At 48.4% G+C, this 25,919-nt stretch overlaps 1 protein-coding gene across 6 annotated transcripts; it reads left to right on the top strand.

The window, feature by feature from the left end:
- Positions 1 to 670: 670 nt before the first annotated feature.
- Positions 671 to 25,835, top strand: Trim3 (tripartite motif containing 3). 6 transcript variants are annotated; one of them, XM_070035192.1, is made up of 12 exons: positions 671 to 839; positions 9,466 to 9,631; positions 16,168 to 16,399; positions 16,616 to 16,767; positions 16,971 to 17,151; positions 17,437 to 18,169; positions 18,291 to 18,394; positions 23,087 to 23,254; positions 23,442 to 23,610; positions 23,872 to 23,942; positions 24,989 to 25,129; positions 25,241 to 25,835. In XM_070035192.1, the coding sequence occupies exons 2-12, from the start codon at positions 9,501 to 9,503 to the stop codon at positions 25,391 to 25,393; spliced, it is 2,235 nt and encodes a 744-aa protein (XP_069891293.1). In that variant the 5' UTR covers positions 671 to 839; positions 9,466 to 9,500; the 3' UTR covers positions 25,394 to 25,835. The 6 variants fall into 6 exon arrangements, with proteins under 6 accessions (XP_069891293.1, XP_069891295.1, XP_069891298.1 ...); XM_070035194.1 differs by having other exon boundaries at positions 671 to 867; XM_070035196.1 differs by having other exon boundaries at positions 687 to 839; positions 23,550 to 23,610.
- The last annotated feature ends 84 nt before the right edge of the window (positions 25,836 to 25,919 follow it).

Genomic DNA, 25,919 nt, shown 5'->3' with positions numbered 1-25,919 from the left:
CAAAATAAACAGTCCCTGCTAACATAATTTTTATTATTTTCTACCGGGGCTGCTTTTCCATAATGCAATGGTTCTGAGACTTGCCCTGGATCTCTGATGTGAAAGGAACCGCTAGGAGGTCAGAATCCTATCCCCAGGAGGGGATCTCCTGACACCCCTAGAATCAAATGAAGTCCTCCGCCTACCCTGCAAGCCCCTTTGGGCAGGGTTCTGGGTTTTGCCTAGAATCTGATCATCGATCAGGGCCGAGACGGGAGGCACACGGGCACACCGAGCAGGGAGGCAGGCGAGACCGGCTCTCCCAGTCCCAAAGGCTGCTGCTGCTCCAGCAGCCTCTTCCCGAAGGCGCCTCCCGCCAGTACCCAAGCCTGACCACACCGCCCTTCCCGGCGGCGGCCTCGAGCGCGGGAGGCAGCTGGCAGAGATCCGGGACTGGAGATCCGGGATCCGGCGGCTTGGTTCCCGGGTTCCCCAGCGGTACCGCAGAGCCAGCGCCCGAGGGAGCCGCAGGGGCGCCGGGAGGGGCGGAGCGGGTGGGGCGGGAAAGGGCGGGGCCGGGGCGGGGCCTCCGGCGCGGAGGGCGGGGGGAGTGGGTGGGGCTTCGGCGCCGGAGTCGCCCCCTCCCGCGGCTGGTCCGCAGCCCCGCCCCGGCCCCTCCCTCCGGCCTGTGCGGCTGGTCCGGCGGCGGCGCCCGCGTGGGGACGGGCGGAGGCACTGGACGTGGGGCGGCGCCGCGGGCAGGACCGGGGCGAACGAGCGCTGGCAGGCAGGGCAGCGCCGCGGGCCCCTCCGAGTGGCCGCAGTCCGGGCCTTGCCCTTCTCATCCTGCTCCCAGCGCCGTGAGTGCGACGGGCGGGGGCCCCAAGGGTGCGTTGGGTTGTCCCCGTGAGCCCGGGTCCGGGTCCGGGTCGGAGCGGCCGTGGGTGGGGGCGAGGATGCTTTTCAAAAGCTGTTCCCGTCTCCGTCCACGTGAGGCGTGTCCGTGTCCGTGGTAGCGGGGGGGGGGGGTCCTTGGGGCTGTGGCCGCTCACGTGAGGTCCGTGTTTGCGGGTTGGGGGTGGCGCGGGTGGGTGGGGGACGGCTCCCTTCGGGAGCGCGGGGTTTGGGGCTTGCATGTGTTGGCGGCGGAGGGTGCCGAAGGCTGCGGCCCAGGGCGGGGTGAAGGGTGGATGGGGTTGCTGAGTGAGACTCTGGAATCTTGTGGCCCAGCTTGTCTGAAGGCTTCCTTTCTCCCTCGTGCAGACACCTCCACCCCTTGCTCCCTTCTCCATCCTCCCGGGGCCACCCAGAGGCCCACCAGCCGGGATGAAAGGACCCCTCTAGTTCTCCTGCAAACCTGGGCCCCTCCCTGGTTCTGATCTCCTCCCGCCGGGACTTGGCTTCAGATCCTGGGCTGCAAACCTGCAGGGACAGATGGTTGCAGATTGGAGGGCAGGCTGCACCCTGGGGAGGTCAGTCCGGCTAAAGGCAGGCTCAGGACCTGTTCCTGTTGTGTGGGAGGTCTGAGGAGGACCACAAAAACTCAGACTGGCCCCCAGCAAGAAGATAGATCTAGAATGTTAGAATGGGTGTAGAGGTTGTCTTCACAGATCTCTCCCTGATAGCCTGTCCAGCTCACCAGTGTCCATTCATTTCCTAAGCCTGAGGGCTCTGGTTTGCTGCAGAATTGGAATTAGAGCTGCAGGCCTGACAGATGCCCTCCTTCTCTTGGCTTGCATGCCTCCAGTGACAGAGCACTTACTACCTTCTGCTGGGGGGTGGGGTGGGTGGGAAGCTTTCTTATGTTAAGAGGAGATCGCCTTCCTTTATTCATTTGTCTCGTTATTGCCTTTGATTGAGCTTTTCTCTGGTGAGAGGGAACTGGAAGATTCAAAAATGGTTCTCCTGTCATCAACATATATTGAGTACTTTCTGTGTTCCTTGTACCACCTCAACCCCTGAGGGGATAATGGCATTCTTGCTGAGAGAACTTGAGCCAGTGGACCATAGTAGGGATAGTACAGCTGATGTTCAGAAGGACTGAATGGCTGGTGTAGAGGGTGCTGAAAGGGACTGTCAGGGGCGACTTAAACTTAGCAAACATTTATTTTGGAAGTGGGTGAGGGCAGCAGCTGTGACCATCCTCTTAACACCTAGCCTTATGTAGAAATTAGCAATCAAATCATGTTTGTAGTATAAGATGTGGTTTAACCACAGGCACATATTGCAATCTGTACTAGCCCAGGGTTTGAAAGAAACCCATGGAATCTTAGATTTTGAGAATGAGAAAACTCTCTCCCTTCCAATTTGCAAATAGGGGTATGCAGGATAGGAAGCTACCCACCCTCTCATCTTATGTTAATGGTATTAGTGACAAATCTGGAAACATTTTAGAGGTAGCATCAAGGATATGGTTAAAGCTTGTATCTGAAAGGAGAAAGAGAAGTCAGAATTGAGATGACCAGGCTCAGGCTTGTGAATGGTGGTGCTTTTTATGGAGATGAGAAATACAGCAGGAAGAACAGGTCAGCTGGTAATGAATTCAGTTTGGGACTAATCCTTTGCATCATCCAGGTAAAGATGGCCTAGATACACAGGATATAGAGGTCTGGAGTTCAAGAGAGTCTTTAAGCACAGAAGATGAGGCTTTGGGAGTTATTAGCAATTGGATAGTCACTGAAACCATGGGAAATAATGAGATTGCCCAGGCAGAGTATAAAAAGTGAGAGGAGACAAGTTCCTAAATCAAAAACCCTGTGGAATTAGACATTTAAGGATTGGCAGTGGAGAACAACTGAAGAAGAAGCAATCAGAGAACCCATATTGAGTGGATTGTGAAAGAAGAGTGAAACCTCTGCCCTATGAATCTTGCTGTCTTGTCCCACTAGTCTACGTTTGTGCATTTTTCATGTTTCTCTTCCTTTATTCTCTGTTTTCCCCCATGTACCCATCAGTCTCCTGTTCTTCCCTCAACACCCATTTCAAGTATCTATTCTTCTGAAAACCTTCTGTATTCCCCACCAAGTTAGAGACTTCCTGACATAGCAATTTGAACATGGCAATATCATAGTACTTATCACATTGTAATGATGTTTGTATATGTTGGTTTCCCACACTAGTCTAAAAACTTAGGAAAGACAGGGAGCATGTCTGGTTCAGCTTTGTGACTCTAATTCCCAGAATGTGGACCGAATGGTTCATTCACCTATGTAGCCAGGCATCATGGGGGAGATTGGAGCCATGAAATTCATCATTTTCTTTCCCTGCCAGTTTTATTGAATAGGTTCCTTAGATTTGAGGACTTTATCTTTCCCATGCTTCTTTTGTTTCGGAGAAATTCCAAATACTCTAGCTTGCAGATGTTTATTATTTTGCTGAGGTCTCAAATGATTAGATACACCTGGAGGCTACTGAGTAGCAGTGAGTCATTTCAGCAAGAGAGTCTAGCTGACCTCTCCAAAGTACTTTTCAATGCTATCTAGTTACCTCTACTCACTGGTGTGTAAATCATGTACACTGGGAATCTTATGAGATCCTAGGAGAAAGTTTTGGGGGAAGTTGGATGTTATTTGAGAGTTTGGAGAACTTGAGAAGTTTGAAAACAATGTACTTGTCAAAGATTTCGTGGAGTCAGCACTCGCTGTCCTCATTTGTTTGAAATCAACTTCTTCTTCAACTCCCTGGATCTGACTTCCTCTTCTCTACCTCCCAGAAACTACATTCTTGAGGTTAATAATAACTTTTTGGGGACTTTAAATTACGGGGCCTCCTAAAGCATTTCTCTGTGAAGCTCACTCCCGTTGGCCCTCAGACTTTTGTCTTTCTGGTTTCTTCTGCCTTTTCTGGCTGTATGTTCTCAGTCTTCTCTGTGCCTGTGTAATTTGTTTGTTTGTTTTGACACTGAGCCTTGCTGTGTAGCCCACATCAGCCTGGAAATCTCAAGTCTCCTGCCTCAGTTTCCTTCTGAGTGCTGGCATTATACACCACCCCATGTGGCACCTACACCTGTATCTTAAGTGTTGGCCTCAGCCACACTGTGGCACTCAGCCACAGACCCTCCGTTCTCACTTTACCCTCCCTGGGTGATTTCATTCACTCCTAGGGCTTCAGGAAGATCTCTACACCAATGACAGCCAAATCTGTAACTCTAATCTAAACTTCTCTCCAAATCTCTAGTCTGCTTTTCCAACTGCCTCTCCACTTGACCTGTGTCCCATTGGTACCGTGGTTTCATCACGTTAAGGAGCAGACTACTTTCTCATTCAAACTGTGCTTCTTCCAGTTTCCAAGTGGGAAAACAAGGAAGCATCTTTAATTCCTTTTTCTTTGACTCAGTGTATAAAACAAGTTTCTATTGATTTCTCCTTAGGAAATCTGTTGGGACCTGCTTTTGCCTGTTCCCTAATCAAATCAGTTTCCTAACCTTTTGCCCTTGACCCCTCTAAACTAATGTGACTCTATGCTCAAACCCCTCCTCCCCACAACTACTATCAAACTTTCCCTTTGCTTTTGGATGAAGCCTTAATCCCCTAGTAGAAAAGGGTCAAGTCTAAATTCCTTAGTACGACCCATGAAGCACTGTGTGCTATAACTCCCTGTGTGCCAGCCTTACCTCCTTTGCTATCCCTCACCTGTCACTTGTAGATATAGCCTCCTGAGGCTGAAGGCATCATACCTTCATCTTAATAGTTCTCTTTTTTTTTTTGGGGGGGGGGTCTGGTAGTGGGGCCTGAACTCTGGGCCTGGGCGCTGTCCCTCAGCTCTTCAGCTCAAGGCTAGCGCTCTACCACTTGAGCCACAACGCCACCTCCGGCTTTTTTTCTTTTTGCTATGTAGTGCTAAGGAATCGAACCCAGGGCCTCAGGTATGCAAGGCAAGCACTCTACCACTGAGCCATCTTCCCAGCCCATCTTAATAGTTCTCTACTGGGATGCAACCTGATAGCCAACCTCTGGACAGACCTCAGTTCTCAATCTAAGTTAGGGTACTTCCTTGTGTTTCTGGAACAATCTGTGCTTTCTCATGGTCCTCACCACATTGCATTGCAGGTAATCTTTTTTATTATGATGGCTGAGCTGTGGCCCTGTTTATTTTTGTATCCCCAGCAGAGATGTTGAGTGACTGTTGAATGAGGCAGTGTGTTTGCCTTTAAAACTGAGCTATAAAGGATGGGTGGGATAAAGTATGCAGGGGAGGCTGGAAGGCAGACTGAGTGAGGAGATTAAAAGTGAGCTCTTGGTCCAAGACCCTTCAAGTGTCTGCTGTGATCAGCAGTCCACTTGAACCTCTGCCTACTGGGGGCAGATCTCTAGAGCACAATGGGATGGCAGAGTAGGGAGGAGTAGGCCAAGGGAGGAAGAGAATTCTAGATCCTGGCTGGGATATCGCCTCAGCAGCTGTATGCCCAGTAAGTCTGGGCAGGGAAGGAAGGGAGGAGCTGTTGCTCCTTGGATGTAGCCCAATCCCTGCCTCCAGAGTGACAGGCTGGGAGAGCCCCTGGGGCTTGGAGAGAGGCGGATCCGGACATCCAGCTGCCCCAGCACAGCCCCACAGACCACTCCTACTCTTCCACCCAGCCCTCCCCTCTTGTAGATAAAAGCTTCAGTTTGCCTCCAGCTGGCTTCCCTGTTGTTCTGCCAACCCTCAGTCTGACCAGCTATGGGGTCCTGGTAATAAGTCTTAAGATTCAGAATTTGTCATATATAGAGAAAAACCTCAAGATCCCAGCGCCTACTTCAGGAGAGAATGTTCTTAGTCACGCCCTTTCCTTCCTACCATTTTACAGACACACACACACACACACACACACACACATACATACAGAGGCAAGGCGCATGCTGTTCAGCTTTTCTCTTATCTTTCCCTAAACAGGAATAGGGCTCTGAACTGGGCCTGGCATTCATTCATTCATTCATTCATTGTCTGTAGAGTGTCCCATAATGTATCTGACTGGGTATAGCAGTGGTGATCCGGATCTACTCACTCTGCCTGCTTTGAATCAGTCTAGCTATTTTTATGCCTTCCATCATGGCCAAATTTCTGTCGTGAATTGTCTGCATCGGCTGTGTTAACTTCCTCACTTATCTATTCTTCAGTCACTCTGACCTGGCTTTCCACTAGGATCAGATTAAATCTGGGGGACACTTTTTAGTCCTTAGCTGAGTTTCTTAGATTCATTTGAAGGCTCTCTCCTTTGCTTTCTCCTCTTGCTTCTCCTTGTGCCCCTGTGAGCTCTCCTGTCTTTGCCTGCTCTACTTTTTTTTTTTTTTTTTTTTGGTCGGTCGTGGGGCTTGAACTCTGGGCCTGGGCGCTGTCCCTCAGCTCTTCAGCTCAAGGCGAGCGCTCTACCACTTGAGCCACAGCGCCACTTCCGGTTTTCTGGTGGTTTATTGGAGATAGGAGTCTCACAGTCTCTCCTGCCCGGGCTGGCTTTGAACCGCGATCCTCAGATCTCAGCCTCCTGAGTAGCTAGGATTACAGGCGTGAGCTACCCGCGCCCGGCTCCTGCTCTACTTTTTTATGCGGACCCTTTTCTCATCACTCTCCACCCTCTGTCCCAAGGGAGTTTCATTCATTCTCATTGTTGTCAGTGCCATTAATATGCCAGTGATTCCAAAACAATAGGCTCCCACACTTCTCTCTTGAGCTCCTTCATCCTGTTTCTTACTTATCGACTCTACCTGGACTTCACACAGATACCTCAAAGTTAGCCTGCCCCAAGCATCTCCTTCTCAGCTTCGGCTGTCTGTTCTCTGCCCCTCCCCTTTTGCTCATTATCAACAGACTTTTGCCCCCTTGCAGCCAGACTGTCATGATGTCCTATTCCACCTTGTAAATATGTCTCAGGCGAGGCAGCCTTACTACTGCCTGTTGCTCTGTAATGCCACCATTATCTCTGAAGAACTGTGGATTTGTCCTGACTGGGCTTTCTTGTTGCACTCTTTGCTTTTCTTTCTCTTCCACTGTTATAACTACCAGAAGGACTTTCTAGTTTATTTAAGTTTATTTGCAAACTGGACTATCCTCTCCCTAACCACAGGAAAAAATCAGTTGTTTTTAGTACTAAGGATTGAACTCAGGGCCTCATGCTTGCTAGGCAGGCACTGTACCACTCCAGTCACATGCCCAGCCCGTTTTTGCTTTAGTTATTTTTCACACTGGGTTTCTGTTTTACCCATTGCTGGCCTTATGCCTTGGTCCTCCTACTTATGTCTCCCACAGAGCTAAGATTAAGGCATCTACCTTCACTCCTGACTTGTTCTTGAGGAAAGGTTTCTTACTAACTTCTGCCTGGATTGTCCTCAAACTATGATCTTCCTGTCTCTGTCTCCTAAGTAGCTGGGATTATAGGTGTCAACCACCACACCTGTCCCTTTATTTTGTTTCTTGAGCTGGAGTCTCACTCTGGCTAGCCTGGAACTCCCTATATAGCCCAGATTGTCCTCAAACTCGTGAACTTTCTGCTTCTGTCTCCTACATGCTGAGATTAAAGGCATGTGCCATGAAGCCTGGCTAAAATAATATTTTTAATGATGACTACTAGTCCTTTATAGTCTTATCTCCACTTATTACCCAAATGCTTTTATTCACTTGTAGCCTTTTGGCTAAGAATATTTCATGTACTTTTCCTTCATCCTAGGTTGATTTCCCTCTCTGAATCCCTGTTGTTCCCTCCCCTCATCTCTGCCACCTTTCTCTCAGGGCTCTGCTGAAGTTTTTGCAGCATCCTTCCTTCATCACAAAGACATGTAAAAAGTATAATAGTTTTTGGCAGCTATAGGCTTTGAACTTACTAGGGGCTCATGCTTGCTAACCAAGGACTCCATTGCTTAAGCCATGCCTCCAGCCCCTTTTGTATTGTTTATTTATTTATTTATGTTGGTCATGGGGCTTGAGCTCTGGGCCTAGGTGCTGTCCCTAGTTCTTCAGTTCAAGGTGAGCACTCAGCCACTTGAGCCACAGCACCACTTTTGGTTTTCTGGTGGTTTATTGGAGATAAGAGTCTGACGGACTTTCCTGCTGGGGCTGGCTTTAAACCATGATCCTTAGATCTCAGCCTTCTGAGTAGCTAAGATTATAGGTGTGATCCACTGGCACTAGCTTACATTGTTTATTTTTGAGGTAGGGTCCTGCTTTATGCCCAAACCAGCCTGGGCTGTGATCCCCTTGCTTGTACTTCCTTCTGTGCCCAGTCATTGGTTTTGAGATAGAGTTTCATAAACTTTTTTTTGCCCAGGTTGGCTTCAAACTCAAATATTGTCATTACCTCTCACCCCAAGGATGGGGACCATCTCATCTATATTTTATTGACCCCAGCACCTGCACAAAGTAGGTACTTAATAAAGAACTATTTGTTGAATTAATTACTAGATTGATGCAGAGAACTTTAGATAAGAGAACTTGCTGAGAGATGGCACACCTAGCCACACTTTAGGAAATCAAAGAAGGTCTTATAAAGGAAGTGGCATTTGTGTGAGTGATAAGTTGATGGCAGATATGCACCAGCCATTAAAGGGGATGGGAAGAAGTTCTCAGGCAGAGGGAACTAGAATGTGGTACTGCCCAGAAGCAAAAGAGAACATGGTATTTTCCAGAAACTGAAAAGAAACTGGTATGACTGATCATGGAATCATGAGACAAGAGATTGAGAGGAAGGTATGGTCGAGACAAAACTAAGCCTTGTTGGCCAGTTCATCCTCTGGATAATGGAGGACTTTATCCTTTGCACAATGGAGGAACATTGAAGGAATTTAGAAAGGGGGTGGTGACAAGATCAAATCTGTGCTTCCTAAAAACTCTTTCTGGTTGCAAAGGGAATGGATGAGAAGACACAAACAAGGAGAGCAGGATACCTGTTGGGAAGCTCTTGGCGTCAGGAGATTGGTCTGCAAGAGAGAGTTGCTGATGGCCTACGTTAGGGGCTGCAGCTTTGGGGTTGGAGAGAAGGGGATAAACTGGGAAGTAATTCCAACCTTGATACTGTGCACTTGTGCTAAGAGTTGGTTCCGGGTGTAGAGAGAAAAGCTGAAGGTAGTCCTAGGGCAGACACTTTACCTGGAACTGGAAGGTTTCTTGGAGCAGGGATGGCAGAGGAGATGAAGAGCGAGTATGTCAGTGAAAATGATCATTCTTGTACTGCGCACTCAATATGCACCATTTCAGATTCTCCAAAGAAACATTGAGGGGAGATTATTATTTGCATAATTACAAGAATGAGAACTGGGGCTAGGACAGATTATATGAATTGTCCGATGTTACCTACCTCATGAGAGCAGCTGAGCTAAGTTGGAAGGCAGTCTAGCCCCAATCTGTGCTCTGAAACAGCACCATATTAGAGGTCTCTCAGCCCATCTGATTTGTCCTATTCCTACCACTGCCATTTGTCCCCCTGGCAGGGAAGAAAGGGGTGCATTTCCCCACAGAGGCTTCGAGTGGTGAGGAGAGAATGCTGGACTCCCTTTGCTGACCATCTCTCTGTGTTCACAGGCTGGTGTAAGTAGTGGGAACTATCCATCATCACCATGGCAAAGAGAGAGGACAGCCCTGGCCCTGAGGTACAGCCAATGGACAAGCAGTTTCTGGTGTGCAGCATCTGCCTAGATCGATACCGGTGCCCAAAAGTTCTGCCTTGCCTGCATACCTTCTGTGAGAGGTAAGGGGGCTTCACCGGGGAGGGGTGAGGGCTTGGCAGGCCCTGCTGGGAGGAGAGTGTGTGTGCAAACCTTTAGTAGGAGCAGGAAATATGGAAATGTGCACACATGGTGGTGGGGGAGCACAGATGAACCTCAACCTTCAGGAGGGATGGATTTGGGTATAAGAACCTGCAAGAGGAGCAGATGCTCTGAACACTGGATCAGGTCCTACCCAGGTCCTGCCCTTCCCATAACCCAAGACAGTCTTTGTCATCATCAGAGAGACCAGACAGTTCTGAGACTCAGCTCTGGCACCAGCAGTTTGTGATAGCAGGAGGATAGTTGAAACTAGGTCTGTCCTTCCCTTCCAGTCTTCAGACAAGTGAAAGCAATCACTCCCAGCCGCTAAGTGTCTTCTCATCTGTCATTCATTCTATGAATATTTATTTATTGCACAACTACAGTGAGCTGGACCCTGTCCTGGTTATTAAGTATGCAGCGATGAGTAAAACCACTTATAATCTCTACTCATAAAGAGTGTATAGTGAAGGAGCCAGATTATAGATAAATACAATAAAGCATTCTTAGAAAATATTGTGACAAAGTATTAAGCTCTGTGGCTGCACATGTGTGATCTGTTGTTCTTTAGAAAATCACTTTGCTGAGGTGCAGTCCTGGGGATGAACTAGAGTTAACTAGGTACTGAGGAATTCAAGGAGCATTCTGGGGAGAAGGGAAGACATGGAAAAACCTTTCATGATTTGTAAAAAGTTCTAGAAAAAACCAGAGCAGAGTGAGTGTGATTGAAAGTTCCCTGGAATAAAGCTGAAGAAGGAAGTGGCCAGACTGGGTGGAGCTTGATAGGCCTATTAGGGAAATTCACTCAGACCCATGAGAAGCCTTTGCAGGGTTTGATGCATTGACCTAGTCTCTAGCACCATTGCCTCCATTTAATCCTGCCTTCTGTATCTAGATCTTCACTCTGCCACTGAACCTGGCTGCGCTGCATGGATCATGCTTCCCTTCTACCCCTGCTCTTTGAGATTCTAGTTCCAGCCTGGCACATTGGCATACATGTGTAACCAAAACTCCACCACTATTTAAGTTCTCCCAACAGCCTGAGGGCTTTGAGTCATATGCCTCCTAGTTATCGAATGTTTCTCCAGGATCGTCCTCTGCTATACCTCAGTAGCAATCTCTCCCAACCACTATCTCCATCTTGTCATCACCGGTAGTGATACCTGTCCTAGATACCAGTCTTCCATTCCCACTTCCACTGCAACTGTGCCATCTTTGACTCATTGTCAAGCCTAATCCCCTCCACTGCTCCCTTTTGTCCCATCACCAATCCCGGTCTCATTTCCTCTCTTTCCTTCCCAGTGTGGATCCTATGTCTGACTTAGCATAGCTGCAACTATTCCACCCAACCTCATGTCATTTGCTGACTAAGCCTATCCTGTAGAAACTCAGTGCTGGATCAGAGCCACACTCTGTGGACCTCTCTGTGCTTTCTCTTGTGCCAGATCACTGAGCACTCTTGGAGAAAATCAGTGACTGATTTTATTAGCTATAGTAATAATAGCTACGATGTATTGATTGCTTTCTCTTTGCCAGGGACTTCCTAAGTGATTTACACTTTTGATTTACTTAGTGTTCACAACAGATATGTTATTGTCCCCACTTCAGAGAAGAAGAGACTAAGATTCAGAGACATTAAATAAACTAAGAAATGTGTCCTAGGCTACATAGCATTTCAGTAGTTGGGATCTGAATGCAAGTTTAACTGCAGAGCCTTTGTTCTTTACTTGGACTCATTCATTCATCCTCAAAGAGCTTATGCTATAGTGTCAGAGACAGATGGTAAACAAGCAAACAGAAAAAGCTGCAGCTGTACTGTGGACCCTGAGAATCAGGGGGGCACTTGTTTGCTTTTTTAAAATTTTTGTTTTTATTGTTATTATAAAGGTAATATACAGCGGGGTTATAGTTGCATAAGTCAGGCAAAGAGTTGCATTTCCTTTTAGACAATTTTAGCCCCTTCCTCACTGTCTCCCAGTTTTTCCCTTCTGTCCCCACCCACTAGTTGTATAGTTCATTTGCAACATAGTGTCCAGTGAGTACCACTGCTGCATTTGTTCATCCTTTGTCCTTCCATTTCTGTGCCTTCACTTACCCTCCCAAAGACATACAAAGAAACAGTACAAAAAGGAAAGAAAACAAAAACAGCAAAAAACAGCCGGGCGCTGGTGGCTCGCGCCTGTAATCCTAGCTACTCAGGAGGCTGAGATCTGAGGATCGCGGTTCAAAGCCAGCCCGGGCAGGAGAGACCGTGAGACTCCTATCTCCAATAAACCACCAGAAAACCAGAAGTGGCGCTGTAGCTCAAGTGGTAGAGCGCTCGCCTTGAGCTGAAGAGCTGAGGGACAACGCCCAGGCCCAGAGTTCAAGCCCCACGACCGACAAAAAAAAAAAAAAAAAAAAAAAAAAAAAAACAGCAAAAAAGAAAAAAAAAACTTGTTTTCATTTCCCAGAGTTCATTTCAATAAATATTATTCTATATGATCAGAGGGGCATAGGCATTGAGCCTTTCTGTTCCTTTCCTAAGAGTATCCTCCTTTGGTCTCACTGTGTGTGAATGCCTAGAGTCCTGTATAATTTATTATGTCCTGGTATTTTAGACCTACCTTCTGCATATGAAGGAAAACATGCCATTTGTCTTTCTGACTCTTGTTGGTTTTAGGAGAGTATTTGGATTTTATTCAAAATGCAACCAATAGCTATTGCTGGGTTGTTTTTTTTTAAGCTTACTCTGGTGGTGTGGGTGAATGGATTATAGAGGAGCAAAAGTGGAAACAAGAGACCAGTAGGAAATTATGGCAACCCCCAGAAGGAGGTACTAGTCTGAAGGTGTTTTGTCTGAAGGTGCTAGTCCATGAGCTGGGAAGAAAAGCTGCAGGGGGCAAAATAGGAGTGTAGATTTCAGGCTTCAAGAGGTGACAGTTGATGAGATATGGATGATGGTAGGAGCATGTGAGTGGATCGCTGAGATGAAGTGGAAGAAAAGATCACCGGGGTGAGGAAGTCAAAGAGTGAGAAAATCACGATGGAAATGGGTGCTTTTGTGGATGTCAGAGCCATGGGGAATGTTGGCAGAATGTGTGTTGTTTGGGGAGGGGAGGTGCTAGAGAAGAGAGTGAGTCAGAAGAAACACTTCAGTAAATGGGGGAGAATGTTAGGTCAGCAGAGACAAGGAGGGTGGCATAGACAGAAGGCATGAGCTTCAAAGGCATGAGCTGAAGACAAATAGAATGTTCCAATTGGGAAGAGGAGGGACTCAGCTCTACCTTCTGGCCCTCAGGAATGTGGAGTATGAGACAGAAGCTTACTCTCTACTTGAGGGGAAGGGGCGGGGAAGAAGTAGGCCACAATTAAATAAGTTAACATTTGTGAAGCACTTTGCAGTTGTGCCTGGCATGTAGTGTTTGTTAAAGTTTAACTAAGAACAAAAGGTAAAGGGAATAGGAAGTGGAGACATTGAGGATATGAGAGTGTGCTTCATACACATCTTCCCCTCCAAAGATCTGTGGTCTCCAAACACAGCTGCCTTCAATCTGATGTCTGTTTCTAGTAACTTCCCTCCCCCTTTAGTGACTAATCCCAGCCACCACTATTCCCTGACTCCTCCTTCCTTAGTTCTGTGGCCGATCTTGTTGGAGGCAAGTTATCAACCCTCTTTCTGACTTTGATTTCCCCCTCCCCCAAACTCTTCTGTATCCACCTCTTCTATTTCCTCCATCAGAAGATGCCCTTCAGGTCAACTAAACCAGTCCCCATCCCCAAGACTTTGTGCTACTATTTTTCTATACTTTTCTACCTTTCCCTTTCTACTGGTACCTTCTTGACTTAGAAACATGCTCAGCATTCCCCTTGCAGTGGTCTGGGGATGTAGCTTAGTGGTAGAGTTCTTGTCTAGCATGTATGAGGTCCTAGGTTGAATCCCCACCACTGAGGGGAAAAGGGGAAAGTATCCCATTCCAAATTTACAACAGCAACCCACTCAGTCCATCTCCATGCCCCCCTTTAATTGCCTAGCCTTTCCTTCACTCTTTAATTTCCATTAGTCAATCTTGTCTTCCTCCACTCTTCCCTTCATTGTTTCCTCTCAGAGAAAAGTAACTTCTGATTTGCCAAATTCAGAGGGCATTTTCTAGCCTGTACCCTATCTGACTTCTCAGGTGTTTTCTACCCTGGGGACTTGTTCCTTTCTTCTGGACTGATTTTGTTGCCCAGATACTGTCATTCTCCTGACTTCTCTGCCTCTCTCTCTCTGCTCTCCTTCTTTATCTTTGGGGATCGATCTCTGTCTCTGTCTCCATCTCCGTCTCTGTCTCTGTCTCTCTGTCTCTGTCTCCGTCTCCGTCTCTGTCTCTCTCTGTCTCTCTGTGTCTGTCTCTGTCTCTCTCTGTCTCTGTCTCTCCCCCTCTCCTTCCCTCCTCCTTCTCACCCCTCTCCCCATTCTTCTCTCTCTCTGTCTCTGTCTCTCTCTCTGTCTCTGTCTCTCTCTGTCTCTGTCTCTCTCTGTCTCTGTCTCTGTCTCTCTCTGTCTCTGTCTTTCTCTGTCTCTCTCTGTTTCTCTTTCTCTCTCTCTCTCTCCTCTCTCCTCTCTCATCTGTACTGAGGCTTGAACTCTAGGCCTGGTACTCTGGTTTAGTTTTTTTTATTCTCAGAGCTAGGGCTCTACCACTTGAGCCATAAGTTTCCAGCTTTTTGCTGGTTAATTAGAGATAAGAGTCTCACAGACTTTTCTGCCTGGGCTGGCTTGAAACCATCATCCTCAGATCTCAGCCTAAGTGGCTAGCATTATAGGCATGAGCCTATGATTGAAAGGTTTCTATCCTTTCCCTTATCACTGTCTATACCTTCCTGGCTGATCTCTTCCTCTCTCTTTCAACATTGGTAGCATCTACATGTCTATCTCTAATCTGCCTTCTTCCCTATTTTTTTTTGGGGGGGGGATCCTGGTTCTTGAACTTTGGGTCTGGACTCTTCAGCTCAAGGCTAGCACTCTACCACTTGAGCCACAGCGCCACTTCCAGTTTTCTGGTGGTTAATTGGAGATAAGAATCTCATAGACTTTCTTGCCCAGGCTGGCTTTGAACCGCGATCCTCAGATCTCAGCCTCCTGAGTAGCTAGGATTGTAGGCGTGAGCCACCAACACCTGGCTTCCCTATTGTTTATTGGACCCCTTTACCTGGATGGCCTACCATCACAGTAGACCCAACCAGGAGAAGGCTGTTCCTCTCCATTTCTCATTCTAGTAAATGTTACCACTGTCCCTTCCATTACCTAAGCTAGGAAGCCAGGGTCCCACCAAGACTTGTCTCTTTCTCTTCACACCCAAGTACACAACCCTGTATTTTTATTTTTTTAAATAATTTTTTTATTGACCCTGTAGTTTTTAAAGACTTCTCCACTGCACCCTGTCTGCTGTCTGTTCCCTTCCAATCCACCTTCCAGGGTGGGTGGTGGAGAGGAGGAGCTTGGTCATGCTTGAATGACCCTATTACTGCTAGGGTTAACTACTGAATTCCTGGACTCCTCTCACCATTTCTTACCTTGGACTTTGTTTCTAGCCACCTCAGACTGCTTCTAGTTCTTTGTCCACACAGTGTTGTTGGCTGCTGACCTCTGTATGTAGAACACCCTTCCTGCTTTCCCTGTACCTTTGCTCAGACTAACAATTATTTATCCACAAAGATTCCTTTTGTGTCACCTCGAGAGCTTTCCCTGGCCATATTCTCCACCCACCTGAGCCAGATGCATTTCCTCATGATTGCATCTCTATGTTTCTTGCATTAATGACAAGCAGTAATAGTCATTCATGTTCAGAGTGCTTTGGTGGGTCAGACATTTTACATTTATTCTTCCTGTGAAAGCAGATCCTTTACATTTAATCCTCTAAAGGGATCTAGTGATCGCCTGTTTCCAACTTACCAGCAGGAACTGCTTGGTTCATAAAAATAATGTGTCAGTGGTCCCTCGGTGTATTAAATCATTAATCTGGCACCTTAGCTCCAAAGTGAGACCCATACCCCTAATCATTATACTAGTTACTTCTTGAAATTCTCTATTTCTGTGACATTTTTCCCCTGGAGACTATTTGATCATTTTTTTAATTCCAAGAGCTTGGCACAAATTTGGCAAGAGTAGGCAGTCAGTAAATGTTCAAGGGCTAAAAGGAGTAGGAGGAGGGCTAATCGCCCATTTTCTTGAGGAGGTTTTGTAAACATTTTTGAAAGGTGAGCCTGTGTTGGGGCACACTGTGAAGAATGCAGACATGTTTGCTCTCCTGAGAGAGGCCAGGGGTGTGTTTCTGTTCATTCGTCAGAACCCTCTGCACCTGCCGCAGGCTGATGAGGTGTGTTATGTGTCAGAGAGGTTTCAAAAGGAGGTGGAGTAACATACCCATGAGGTGAGGGTTCATCACCTGTTAGAAGGGGGTTCTGCTGCCACCTCACTCCCCTCCTTCCTTTGACTCTCCCTTTCCTGGGCCAGATGCCTCCAGAACTACATCCCTGCCCAGAGCCTGACACTGTCCTGTCCAGTGTGCCGGCAGACGTCCATCCTTCCTGAGCAGGGTGTCTCAGCCCTACAGAACAACTTCTTCATCAGCAGCCTCATGGAGGCAATGCAGCAGGCACCAGACGGAGCCCACGACCCCGAGGACCCCCACCCCCTCAGTGCAGTGGCCGGCCGCCCTCTCTCCTGCCCCAACCATGAAGGCAAGGTGGGCCCAAGCGAGGCCCAGTGAGGCCAGGACTTGGGGTGGGAGAAGGAGAGGCGATGGGTGGGGAGTAGATGTGGCTGAGAGATCGTCTCTGTGTGAGTGGTCTAGGTAGAGGGGGCATGGGAAGTGGGGGTATGGAGGGCTGCTGGGAGGGCAGGGTGCAAAGAAGGGCAGTGTCTGGCCGTTGCCTCACCGGAGTCCTTGTGCCACCGCCAGACGATGGAGTTTTACTGTGAAGCTTGTGAGACTGCCATGTGTGGCGAATGCCGCGCAGGGGAGCATCGGGAGCATGGCACCGTGCTGCTGCGGGATGTGGTGGAGCAGCACAAGGCGGCCCTGCAGCGCCAGCTGGAGGCCGTGCGTGGCCGGTAGGCACTGGCTGGGGAACGGGGCTGGTGAAGCCCTGGGATGACATCTCAACAGATGGAAGGGTCTGGGAGTCTAGGAAGGGCAGAAGTAGAAGCCAGAGGAGGTCTCAAGGAGGGGATATCCTAGAGGATCCTTGGGTAGAGGGGTTTGTTTGGTGATGGCAGCCGCCAGCAACCCTGTGTGAGGCATTTCCCTTCCCCAGATTGCCACAGCTGTCTGCAGCTATCGCCTTAGTCGGGGGTATCAGCCAGCAGCTCCAAGAGCGCAAGGCTGAGGCCCTTGCCCAGATCAGTGCAGCCTTCGAGGACCTGGAGCAGGCACTGCAGCAGCGCAAGCAGGCTCTGGTCAGTGACCTGGAGGCCATTTGTGGAGCCAAGCAGAAGGTGTGTCTGTTCATTCACCTTTCCTTCCCATCATGACCTCTTATGAGATGTGTCATTGTCTCCATTGCTTCCCTGGCCTTCAACATCAGCATTTCCTTCCCTCCAGCCTCCATCACTTGCCTACTGACATGGCCCTACTGTAGGTGCTGCTGACCTCTGTCACCCTCGTCCACATTCACCTTCTTGTGTTTCTTTGGATGGCCGTACCATACAGTCTCCTCAGTAGTCACAGAAACCCCCTCTCTGCCGATGTGTGCACCCACTCTTCTCCTCCTGCTTCCTCAGGTGTTGCAGACCCAGTTAGACACACTGCGCCAAGGTCAGGAACACATCGGCAGTAGCTGCAGCTTTGCAGAGCAAGCCCTGCGCCTGGGCTCGGCCCCAGAGGTATTGCTGGTACGCAAGCACATGCGAGAGAGGCTGGCAGCCCTGGCAGCTCAGGCCTTCCCAGAGCGGCCTCATGAGAACGCACAGCTGGAACTGGTCCTTGAGGTTGATGGGTTGCGGCGATCCGTGCTGAATCTGGGCGCGCTGCTCACCACCAGCGCCACCGCACATGAGACGGTGGCCACCGGTGAGGGCCTGCGCCAGGCACTCGTGGGCCAGCCTGCTTCACTCACTGTCACAACCAAAGACAAAGATGGGCGGCTGGTGCGCACTGGCAGCGCGGAGCTGCGTGCAGAGATTACGGGTCCTGATGGCGCACGCCTTCCTGTGCCAGTGGTGGACCACAAGAACGGTACATATGAGCTGGTGTACACAGCGCGCACGGAAGGAGAGCTGCTTCTCTCAGTGCTGCTCTACGGACAGCCAGTGCGCGGCAGCCCTTTCCGCGTGCGCGCCCTGCGCCCCGGGGACCTGCCACCGTCACCTGATGATGTGAAGCGTCGTGTCAAGTCTCCAGGTGGTCCGGGCAGCCATGTGCGCCAGAAGGCGGTGCGGAGACCCAGCTCCATGTACAGCACAGGTGGCAAACGGAAGGACAACCCAATTGAGGATGAACTCGTCTTCCGTGTTGGTACAGATGGCCAAGGGTGGATCCAGATGGGGGCTGGTTTAGGCAGGGGTCAGGGTGAGGAGGGAGGGAAGTTCCAAGGGACCTCAGAGTGAATTCTTTTGTTCATACCTCACTCCCATAGGTAGTCGGGGAAGGGAGAAAGGAGAATTCACCAATTTGCAAGGTGTATCTGCAGCTAGCAGTGGCCGCATAGTGGTAGCAGACAGCAACAACCAATGTATCCAGGTAAGCCCTGTACCACTCTTTCCCAACACCCAAAAGGGTTCCCTCCTGAGAGAAATAGACCATAAAGGTCATCACCTGGAATGGAAAACTCACAGGAAGATGATATTCTATAGGCAGTACCATTCCTGAGAGAGTGGTGTGTCACCAAGGGCCACAACAGTAGCCAATACCTTCAATCAGAACCTAGTTTCTTGCGCTTGCAGCCACTGCCTCCTAAACCATGACCCAGAAAGGATCATCTTGGGGACTCCTAGGATCTGGCCCATTCCTCCTTTCCATCTTCTGCCTCTCCAGTCTCCAGATGGCTGGTGTACTTTCTCTCCTTTACTCCTAGTAGTCAAGATGCTAGCCTGCCCTCCCTGCTATCTTCCAGCATACCAGCCTGGCTCCTGCGTGTATGTTATCTGCCTTGAGTCTCTGAAATCATCTGGCTAGACAATTAAATGGATCCGATTTGACCAAATGGGTACCTTTCACTGGCTAGAAGGTAGAGAGAAAACAGGTGGTCCTGTCCCTGTCTCTCAGTACTATACTGTGTGTTCTGTGAGCTTTTTAAAATCAGGAAGCAGCTGGGAGCCAGAGGCTCATGCTTGTAATCCTAGCTACACAGGAGACTGAGATCTGAGGATCATGGTTCAAAGCCAGCCTGGGCAGGAAAGTCCTTAAAACTTTTATTGCCAATAAACTATTCAGAAAAATCCAGAAGTGGCACTGTGGCTCAAGTGATAGAGCACTAGCCTTGAGCACCAAGAAGCTCAGGGACCAGCACCCAGGCCCTGAGTTCAAGCCCCCCCCCAAAAAAAAAAAGGAAAGAAAAAAAGCGGGAAACATGGTTCTTCTCTTTACTCTTTATAGCAGTTCAGAGCCTGGTCCAGTAGAAACTGCAGCAGTTAAACTCCCAGGCTCTGAAATTAGACACCTGGACTTGTCTCTTGGCTCCACTGGGTACTAACAAATCACGTGACCTCTTTGAGCTGTAGTTAACTCATGTGTAAAATTAGGAAAAGCCTATACCTAATACCTCAGGGTTGCTTGAGAGTATTGAATGATGTAATGTGCTGTATCTGACACCTAGTGAACCTTTTAATGTTAGCTGAGGCTGTAAGTATAGGCGAGGAGGTGGGAACGTCCTGGAGAGGGTTGTTTATGGAATGGAAGTAGCTTGCTAGTAGGGATGGGATAGATGAGGTCAGATTGCAGTGGTCTTTTTTTCTTCAGTGTTTTTTCCTCCTTGGCCCCACAGGCTAACGGTGCCAGAAACTCTTGTATGACCAGATTCCTAATACTGTCTGGCTCCTTTTGTTCTTGCCCTGTTACTTGGAGCAGAGGAATGAAGAGGCTCCTATAGCACAGGGAAGTATTTGGCTGAGCTTGGATAGTGAGGAGGTAGAGGTTGTAGACAGTACTGCTCCTTTCCTTCTCAATAGGCCAGGGATGTTTCCAAGCCCAAAGGTTGAGATGTGAGATACTTTTCCTGTCATGTGTCACCTGGGTGTTCACATGCTCACACGTACAAAAGAACAAATGCTGATTTCTCTTCCCTGGTGAGGGGTTGTGCTTGTTCATCTTTCATGTGAGGAATGAGGGGGAGGCCCGACATAACCCCCTCTCTCTTCCAAACACCTGCCGCTCCTTTAATATTCTCCTTGTTTCTACCCCTACCTCCATCTGATGTTGTAGCTGCTCAGAGCCTGGATCTCAGGTGCCAAAGCTCAGTGTTTGCTTCTCTTACTCCAGTGGTTAGGGCTGGTGTGGGCTGGACTCCCAGTCAGAGTATGAGTCCCCCTGCTTTGTTCATGAGGCCTGGAGTCCTTGAGCTTTTCCTCCTTTGGGTCCTTTGTGGTAGAGGGAAGGCTATCACAGCACAGAAAACGCTGTGATTTTTAAGGGAAATTTGGGTTTGCACAAATCCATGTTCTTGTGTCATTGTCTTAGTCCAAAAGCATTATCAACTCTTCCAGGGAGATACCCCCTTTCCTTTCAGGCAGAATGTTAACAACATCCTTCTCCGATCACCTTCAGTGTCTGTGGTAGCAGTTTCCATACTTTATTGGTGTCCCTAGTTTGTTTTGTTATTGTCTTGTGAATTTTACTTCTTTTGGTCCAGTTTTACTTTATTTTGTTCATTCACCACCTAGGATCCCTGAAGTCAGAGATCAACATACTGCTACTATGAAATAGGTGATTTAGCAGTACCTCTTCTATAGTAAACTGGGACTCCAGTAGATTGGAGGAATATTAAGGAAGCAAATATAGCAGAATGTGATGAGAGAGAGAGAGAGAGAGGGATCAAGAATGGCAACACTTGCCAGGCACTGGTGGCTCACGCCTGTAATCCTACCTACTCAGGAGGCTGAGATCTGAGGATGAAGGTTCTCAACCAGCCCAAGGAAAGAAAGTCTGTGAGATGCTTATCTTCAATTAACCACTAGAAGACTGGAAGTGGCACTGTGGCTCAAAGTGGTAGAGTGCTAGCTTTGAGTGAAAGAGCTCAGGGATGGCACCCAGGCCCTGAGATCAAGCCCCACAACTGACAAAAAAGAAAAGAGAGAGAATGGCAAGATTATGGGGACTGGGTGTATGGTGTTGCCAGTGAGAAGCGGCTTAGGTGTAAGTTGGTGAGTTCCACATTTGCACATTTGAGATGGCTTTACAGTATTCAAGTGGGGATATCCATATCTGACATTTTGATGGGAAACTCATTCATTTGTTTAATGTCCACAGTGTACCATAACTCAGACCAGTCCTGAAAAATGTAACCACAAACAAAGGAGATGTGGTCTCTGCCTAGTGCAGAGCTTATGTCTTTAGAAGGGAATACAGATATTTAGCAATTATTTAACCATAAATTATTTAACATTTATTGTGAAGAGAATCTAAAGTATATATCATGGGAACCTAACTTTACATGTGTATATTCAATTGAAGAGGGTAGAAGCTGGTCATTAAAGTGCTTTGAAGAAGTGACCTGGAAATTCTGAGAACCCAGAGATGAGTAGGATTTGGGCTTGGAATAGGGGGTAAAGGAAGAAGTCTTCCCATTTCATCAGAATTTGAGTTGCTCACCCTGAAGGAGGTGTATAAACTACCTTACTGCTAATCTGGTACTCCCCGAGTCAGCTTTGCATGTGTTCTTTACTCCCTTTTCATGTGGACAGCACTGTCTTGATAGAAGAACAAGTACTGTGCTTCACAGCCAAGTGAGAGCCTCCATACAAGGAGGAAATAATGGCTTTTAGTGAGACCAGTTTAAACACCCCTAAGACATGAGAAGGGGGCTAAGGAGCCTTAGCTTACCAATAAGGGAGCAGGTCTGGATCAAAGATCTTCAGGCCAGGGCCCAGAACTTGAGTTCTCTAAGCAGCTTTTGACTCTGATTCATCTTGTATCGCCAGAGCCTATAACAAAGCAGAACATATGAGACTTATGCAGTGAGTAATGTTTTGGCTGTAAAGGAGAAGCCAGAAGGTTTAGCTTAAAGAGGAATGAGGATTAAAGAAAATGTCTTTAGGAAGGAGATAATAAAAGAAGAGAGGTGAAGGATTTATCCTGTCCAGGAGGGAAGGGTACTTTGTCAGCTCCGTATCTGGAGTAGCCTAATCCTGTATGCTTTCTACTCTCTCACCCATCCCTCTCCAGTCTGCTGTAAAGTCCTGTTGGATCATTGTCATATAATGTTCTTGAGTCTGTCTACTTCCCTCCAGTCTATTTCCTTTGTCCAAACCATAATCATTCCTCATCTGGACTCCTACCATAACCTCTGATTGGTTGGCTAGCTGCTAGTCTTAAGTCTTTCTGGTAGCCAGTGCACTCTCAGAAAAACAGATTTCTCTGGGCACTAATGGCTCATACCTGTAATCCTAGCTACTTAGGAGGCGGAGATATGAGGTTCGTGGTTTAATGCCAGCCCAGGCAGGAAGTCTGTGAGATTCTAATGTCCAATCAACCACCAAAAAAGTAGGGACAGTGCCAAGGATCTGAGTTCAAACCCCATAACCGACAGACAGACAGACAGACAGACAGACAGACAGACAGACAGACACACACACACACACACACACACACTCACTCTGATTTGATCTTGTCACACACACACACACACACACACACACACTCACTCTGATTTGATCTTGTCACACACACACACACACACACACTCACTCTGATTTGATCTTGTCACACACACACACACACACACACACACACACACACACACTCACTCACTCTGATTTGATCTTGTCACTCCCCTGTCTAGCAGGATAAATATACCTCTTGTGGCTGTCTTGAGTGTTCTTTGTAACCTAGTTACCCTGGACAGGTCCTCAAGTAGGGCCCATACTAGACTGTGTGCCTTCCACAAATTCTTCACCCTGTTTCCTCTTCTTTTACTGGCTGGCTTCTGTTAATCATTTGTCATCCTAGTGATGTTAGCTCAATGTCCTCTTCTCTTGGTGCCTTTCCTACTATTCCCTGGCCCCTTTCACACACTTGCCATCCCCTTCAAAGCTTGGCTGTATGTCCCCTAAGGTCTGCTGTCACACTTGATTCCTCTGTACCCTTAGCACAGTGTCCGTGAGGGCTGATTGTCACTGAATAAATGGAGAGTCTTCTCCCTCAGGAACCTGCCCCTTACCCTCTGTACCTACAGTGTTTCCCTTCTTCCCTTCTCCTTGCCCTACTCCTCTGCTACAGGTTTTCTCCAATGAGGGCCAGTTCAAGTTCCGTTTTGGGGTTCGAGGGCGCTCACCTGGGCAGCTTCAACGTCCCACAGGTGTAGCAGTGGACACTAATGGAGACATTATTGTGGCAGACTATGACAACCGTTGGGTCAGCATCTTCTCCCCTGAGGGCAAGTTCAAGGTGAGAAGCCTGCTGTTCTGGTACCTCTGGTGACTAGTGAAGCTGACCTCCTAGTGTTCAGAGCTTGAAGTGGTCTAGTCCTGCCTCCTGCTCTCCAGTTCATCCCTGTTCAAGGCACTGCTTTGATAGTAGGCTGAGACATCACTCTACCAGTCAGGACAAAGCGCTTTCTGGTATCTCCTTCCAGACCAAGATTGGAGCTGGCCGCCTCATGGGGCCCAAGGGAGTGGCTGTAGATCGGAATGGACATATCATTGTGGTCGACAACAAGTCTTGCTGTGTCTTCACTTTTCAGCCCAATGGCAAGCTAGTTGGACGTTTTGGGGGCCGTGGGGCTACCGACCGCCACTTTGCAGGTATGGGAAGACAACTCTTAAGACCTACTGATGCCCCAGACCTTGGAACTCCCTTGGATACCCTGACCCTAAAGAGTTCTCCTTCCATAGCTTGATCCTAAAGACCTTCCCTTCTCTATACCCTAGTCCCATCATCTCAGAGATCTCAGCCCCATAGATCTCACCCCCTCTCCTAACGTCCTAGTTTCATCATTCCAGGTATGTTCTCTGTCCTACTCAGTACCTCAGCTTAATGCCCTAAAGGCCACTTTCTATTTTTAGGACCCCATTTTGTGGCTGTGAACAACAAGAATGAGATTGTAGTAACGGATTTCCATAACCATTCAGTAAAGGTTGGTGTCCTCCCTACTTCCATAATCACTGTACAATATCCCTCCCTCTTCCTTAAGACTCCTTTCTCCTTCATCTCCTTTTCCCTCACCCACTCTACCCCCGGCCCTTGAAATCATTCATCAAACCAATAAACATTCATGGCATGGCTACTTTGTCCCAGACACTATGCTATAAGCTGGGGATACAGTGATGAACCAAGCAAGTACATTTCCTGTCTTCTTACTTACAGAGTTTAGTAAGGAAGAGAGGGTAAACAGGGAATTACAATATGCTGTGATAGATTCTGTGAGAGGGAGCTGCAGGGAGCCGTGGGAGGACAGACCAGAAGCATTTGATTCAGGAGAAGTCTTGAAGTGCAACTGGAATCAACCAGAAGGCAGAGAAGGAGGAGACTGAGACAGAAGACACAGGAGGAGCGGGAGTGGGAAGTGGACATCCAGTATGTTCAAGAGACCACGGGTAGCTCAGACCAAGTTTGAAGAGAAAATGGGTGCAATGTGAAGATGAGGCCTGTGCGCCCTGTTAAGGGGCTGGCTCTTCCACAGGGCTGTGAGGAATCCTGGAAGAAGTACAGGCAGGGGAGTGATAGAATTCTTTTTGTCTTAGAAAGATTAGTATGGCTGAGGTAGAACTAGACAGGAAGATTGATCTTTTCAAATGATCCAGATGAGAAATAATGAGAACCTACACCATGATAAAGATGTTGCCATATATACATAGGATGCACATCTGAGAGAGGGATTTGAGTCTGAATCAGGAGTTGTATGAATTTCTTGGCTGTCAGGCAGAGAAATAGGCAGAGAGGAGAATAACTCATCCAGCTGGGTAGTATTAATCATTGAGACAGAGAACTTGGAAGAGCTGCCTTCCCAGGGAAGATGTGCTGTTAGATTTGATCTGCCTAGTGGACATCAACTAAGATGTCCAGTAGACAGTAGGGTGTACAGATCTGAGGATCCTCAGAGCTGGAGATTTAGCCCCATCCTCTGAGGCCTGCCCTGTGTTTAAGGCCAGGTCCCCAGTCCCTAGCCCCTTCCCCCACCAGGTGTACAATGCGGATGGAGAGTTCCTCTTCAAGTTTGGCTCCCATGGTGAGGGCAATGGGCAGTTCAACGCTCCCACAGGAGTAGCTGTGGACTCCAACGGGAATATCATCGTGGCTGACTGGGGCAATAGCCGCATCCAGGTGAGTAAAGGCTCCGGGATGGCTTGAGAGTGGGGCTTCCGCCTCTGCCTAAATGACCTCTGCCTCCGTCTGATTCCACCTCTCCCTTTGTTCTCTTGACTCCTTCCCCAGGTGTTCGACAGCTCTGGCTCCTTTCTGTCCTATATCAACACATCTGCAGAGCCACTGTACGGCCCGCAGGGCTTGGCACTGACCTCGGATGGCCACGTGGTGGTGGCTGACGCTGGCAACCACTGCTTTAAAGCCTATCGCTACCTCCAGTAGCTGCACAGGGGCCCTGCCTGGCTCATAGAGGGATGGACACAGGGGTGATTGGACAAGAGGGTCTGGCTGGGAGGTGGGCCAGACTCGGCAGCACTGAATGTGGGCTGTGGGCGTGGGTGCGCCTGGTGCCCTTCCTTCCCTCCCCTACCCCCACGGTTGCACTTTATTTATTTGGTACTTGCTTTGGTGACTGGGTGGGCCTGTACTATGGTATCAAGGATGTGTGCAGAGTTTCACCCCACCCCCTTTACACACCTTCCCTACACCCTCAGTCTGCTCTTTACCATCACCCCGATCCCATCCCCACCCCCCAGCCTGGGGCCACACCAGCCTCTTATTCCAGGACAGAAGTCCCTCTGGTTGTCTCCCTACCACCCCATACACACTGACAGAGACAGCAATACCCCACACCCCATATTAAATAAATGTCTTCACCAGGATGTTTATGCTGGGTTCTTATGGGATAAGGCTGTGAAGGGATGGGGAATTGGGACTAGCTTTGATCTAAGAGGTGAGTAAGCAGACA

Source organism: Dipodomys merriami, unplaced genomic scaffold, assembly GCF_024711535.1.
Source record: "Dipodomys merriami isolate MVZ:Mamm:240054 unplaced genomic scaffold, mDipMer1.0.p SCAF_25, whole genome shotgun sequence".
Classification (NCBI taxonomy): Eukaryota; Metazoa; Chordata; class Mammalia; order Rodentia; family Heteromyidae; genus Dipodomys; species Dipodomys merriami.
The sequence above is the reverse complement of the archived record's forward strand: the minus strand, read 5'-3'. Positions and strand labels throughout refer to the sequence as shown.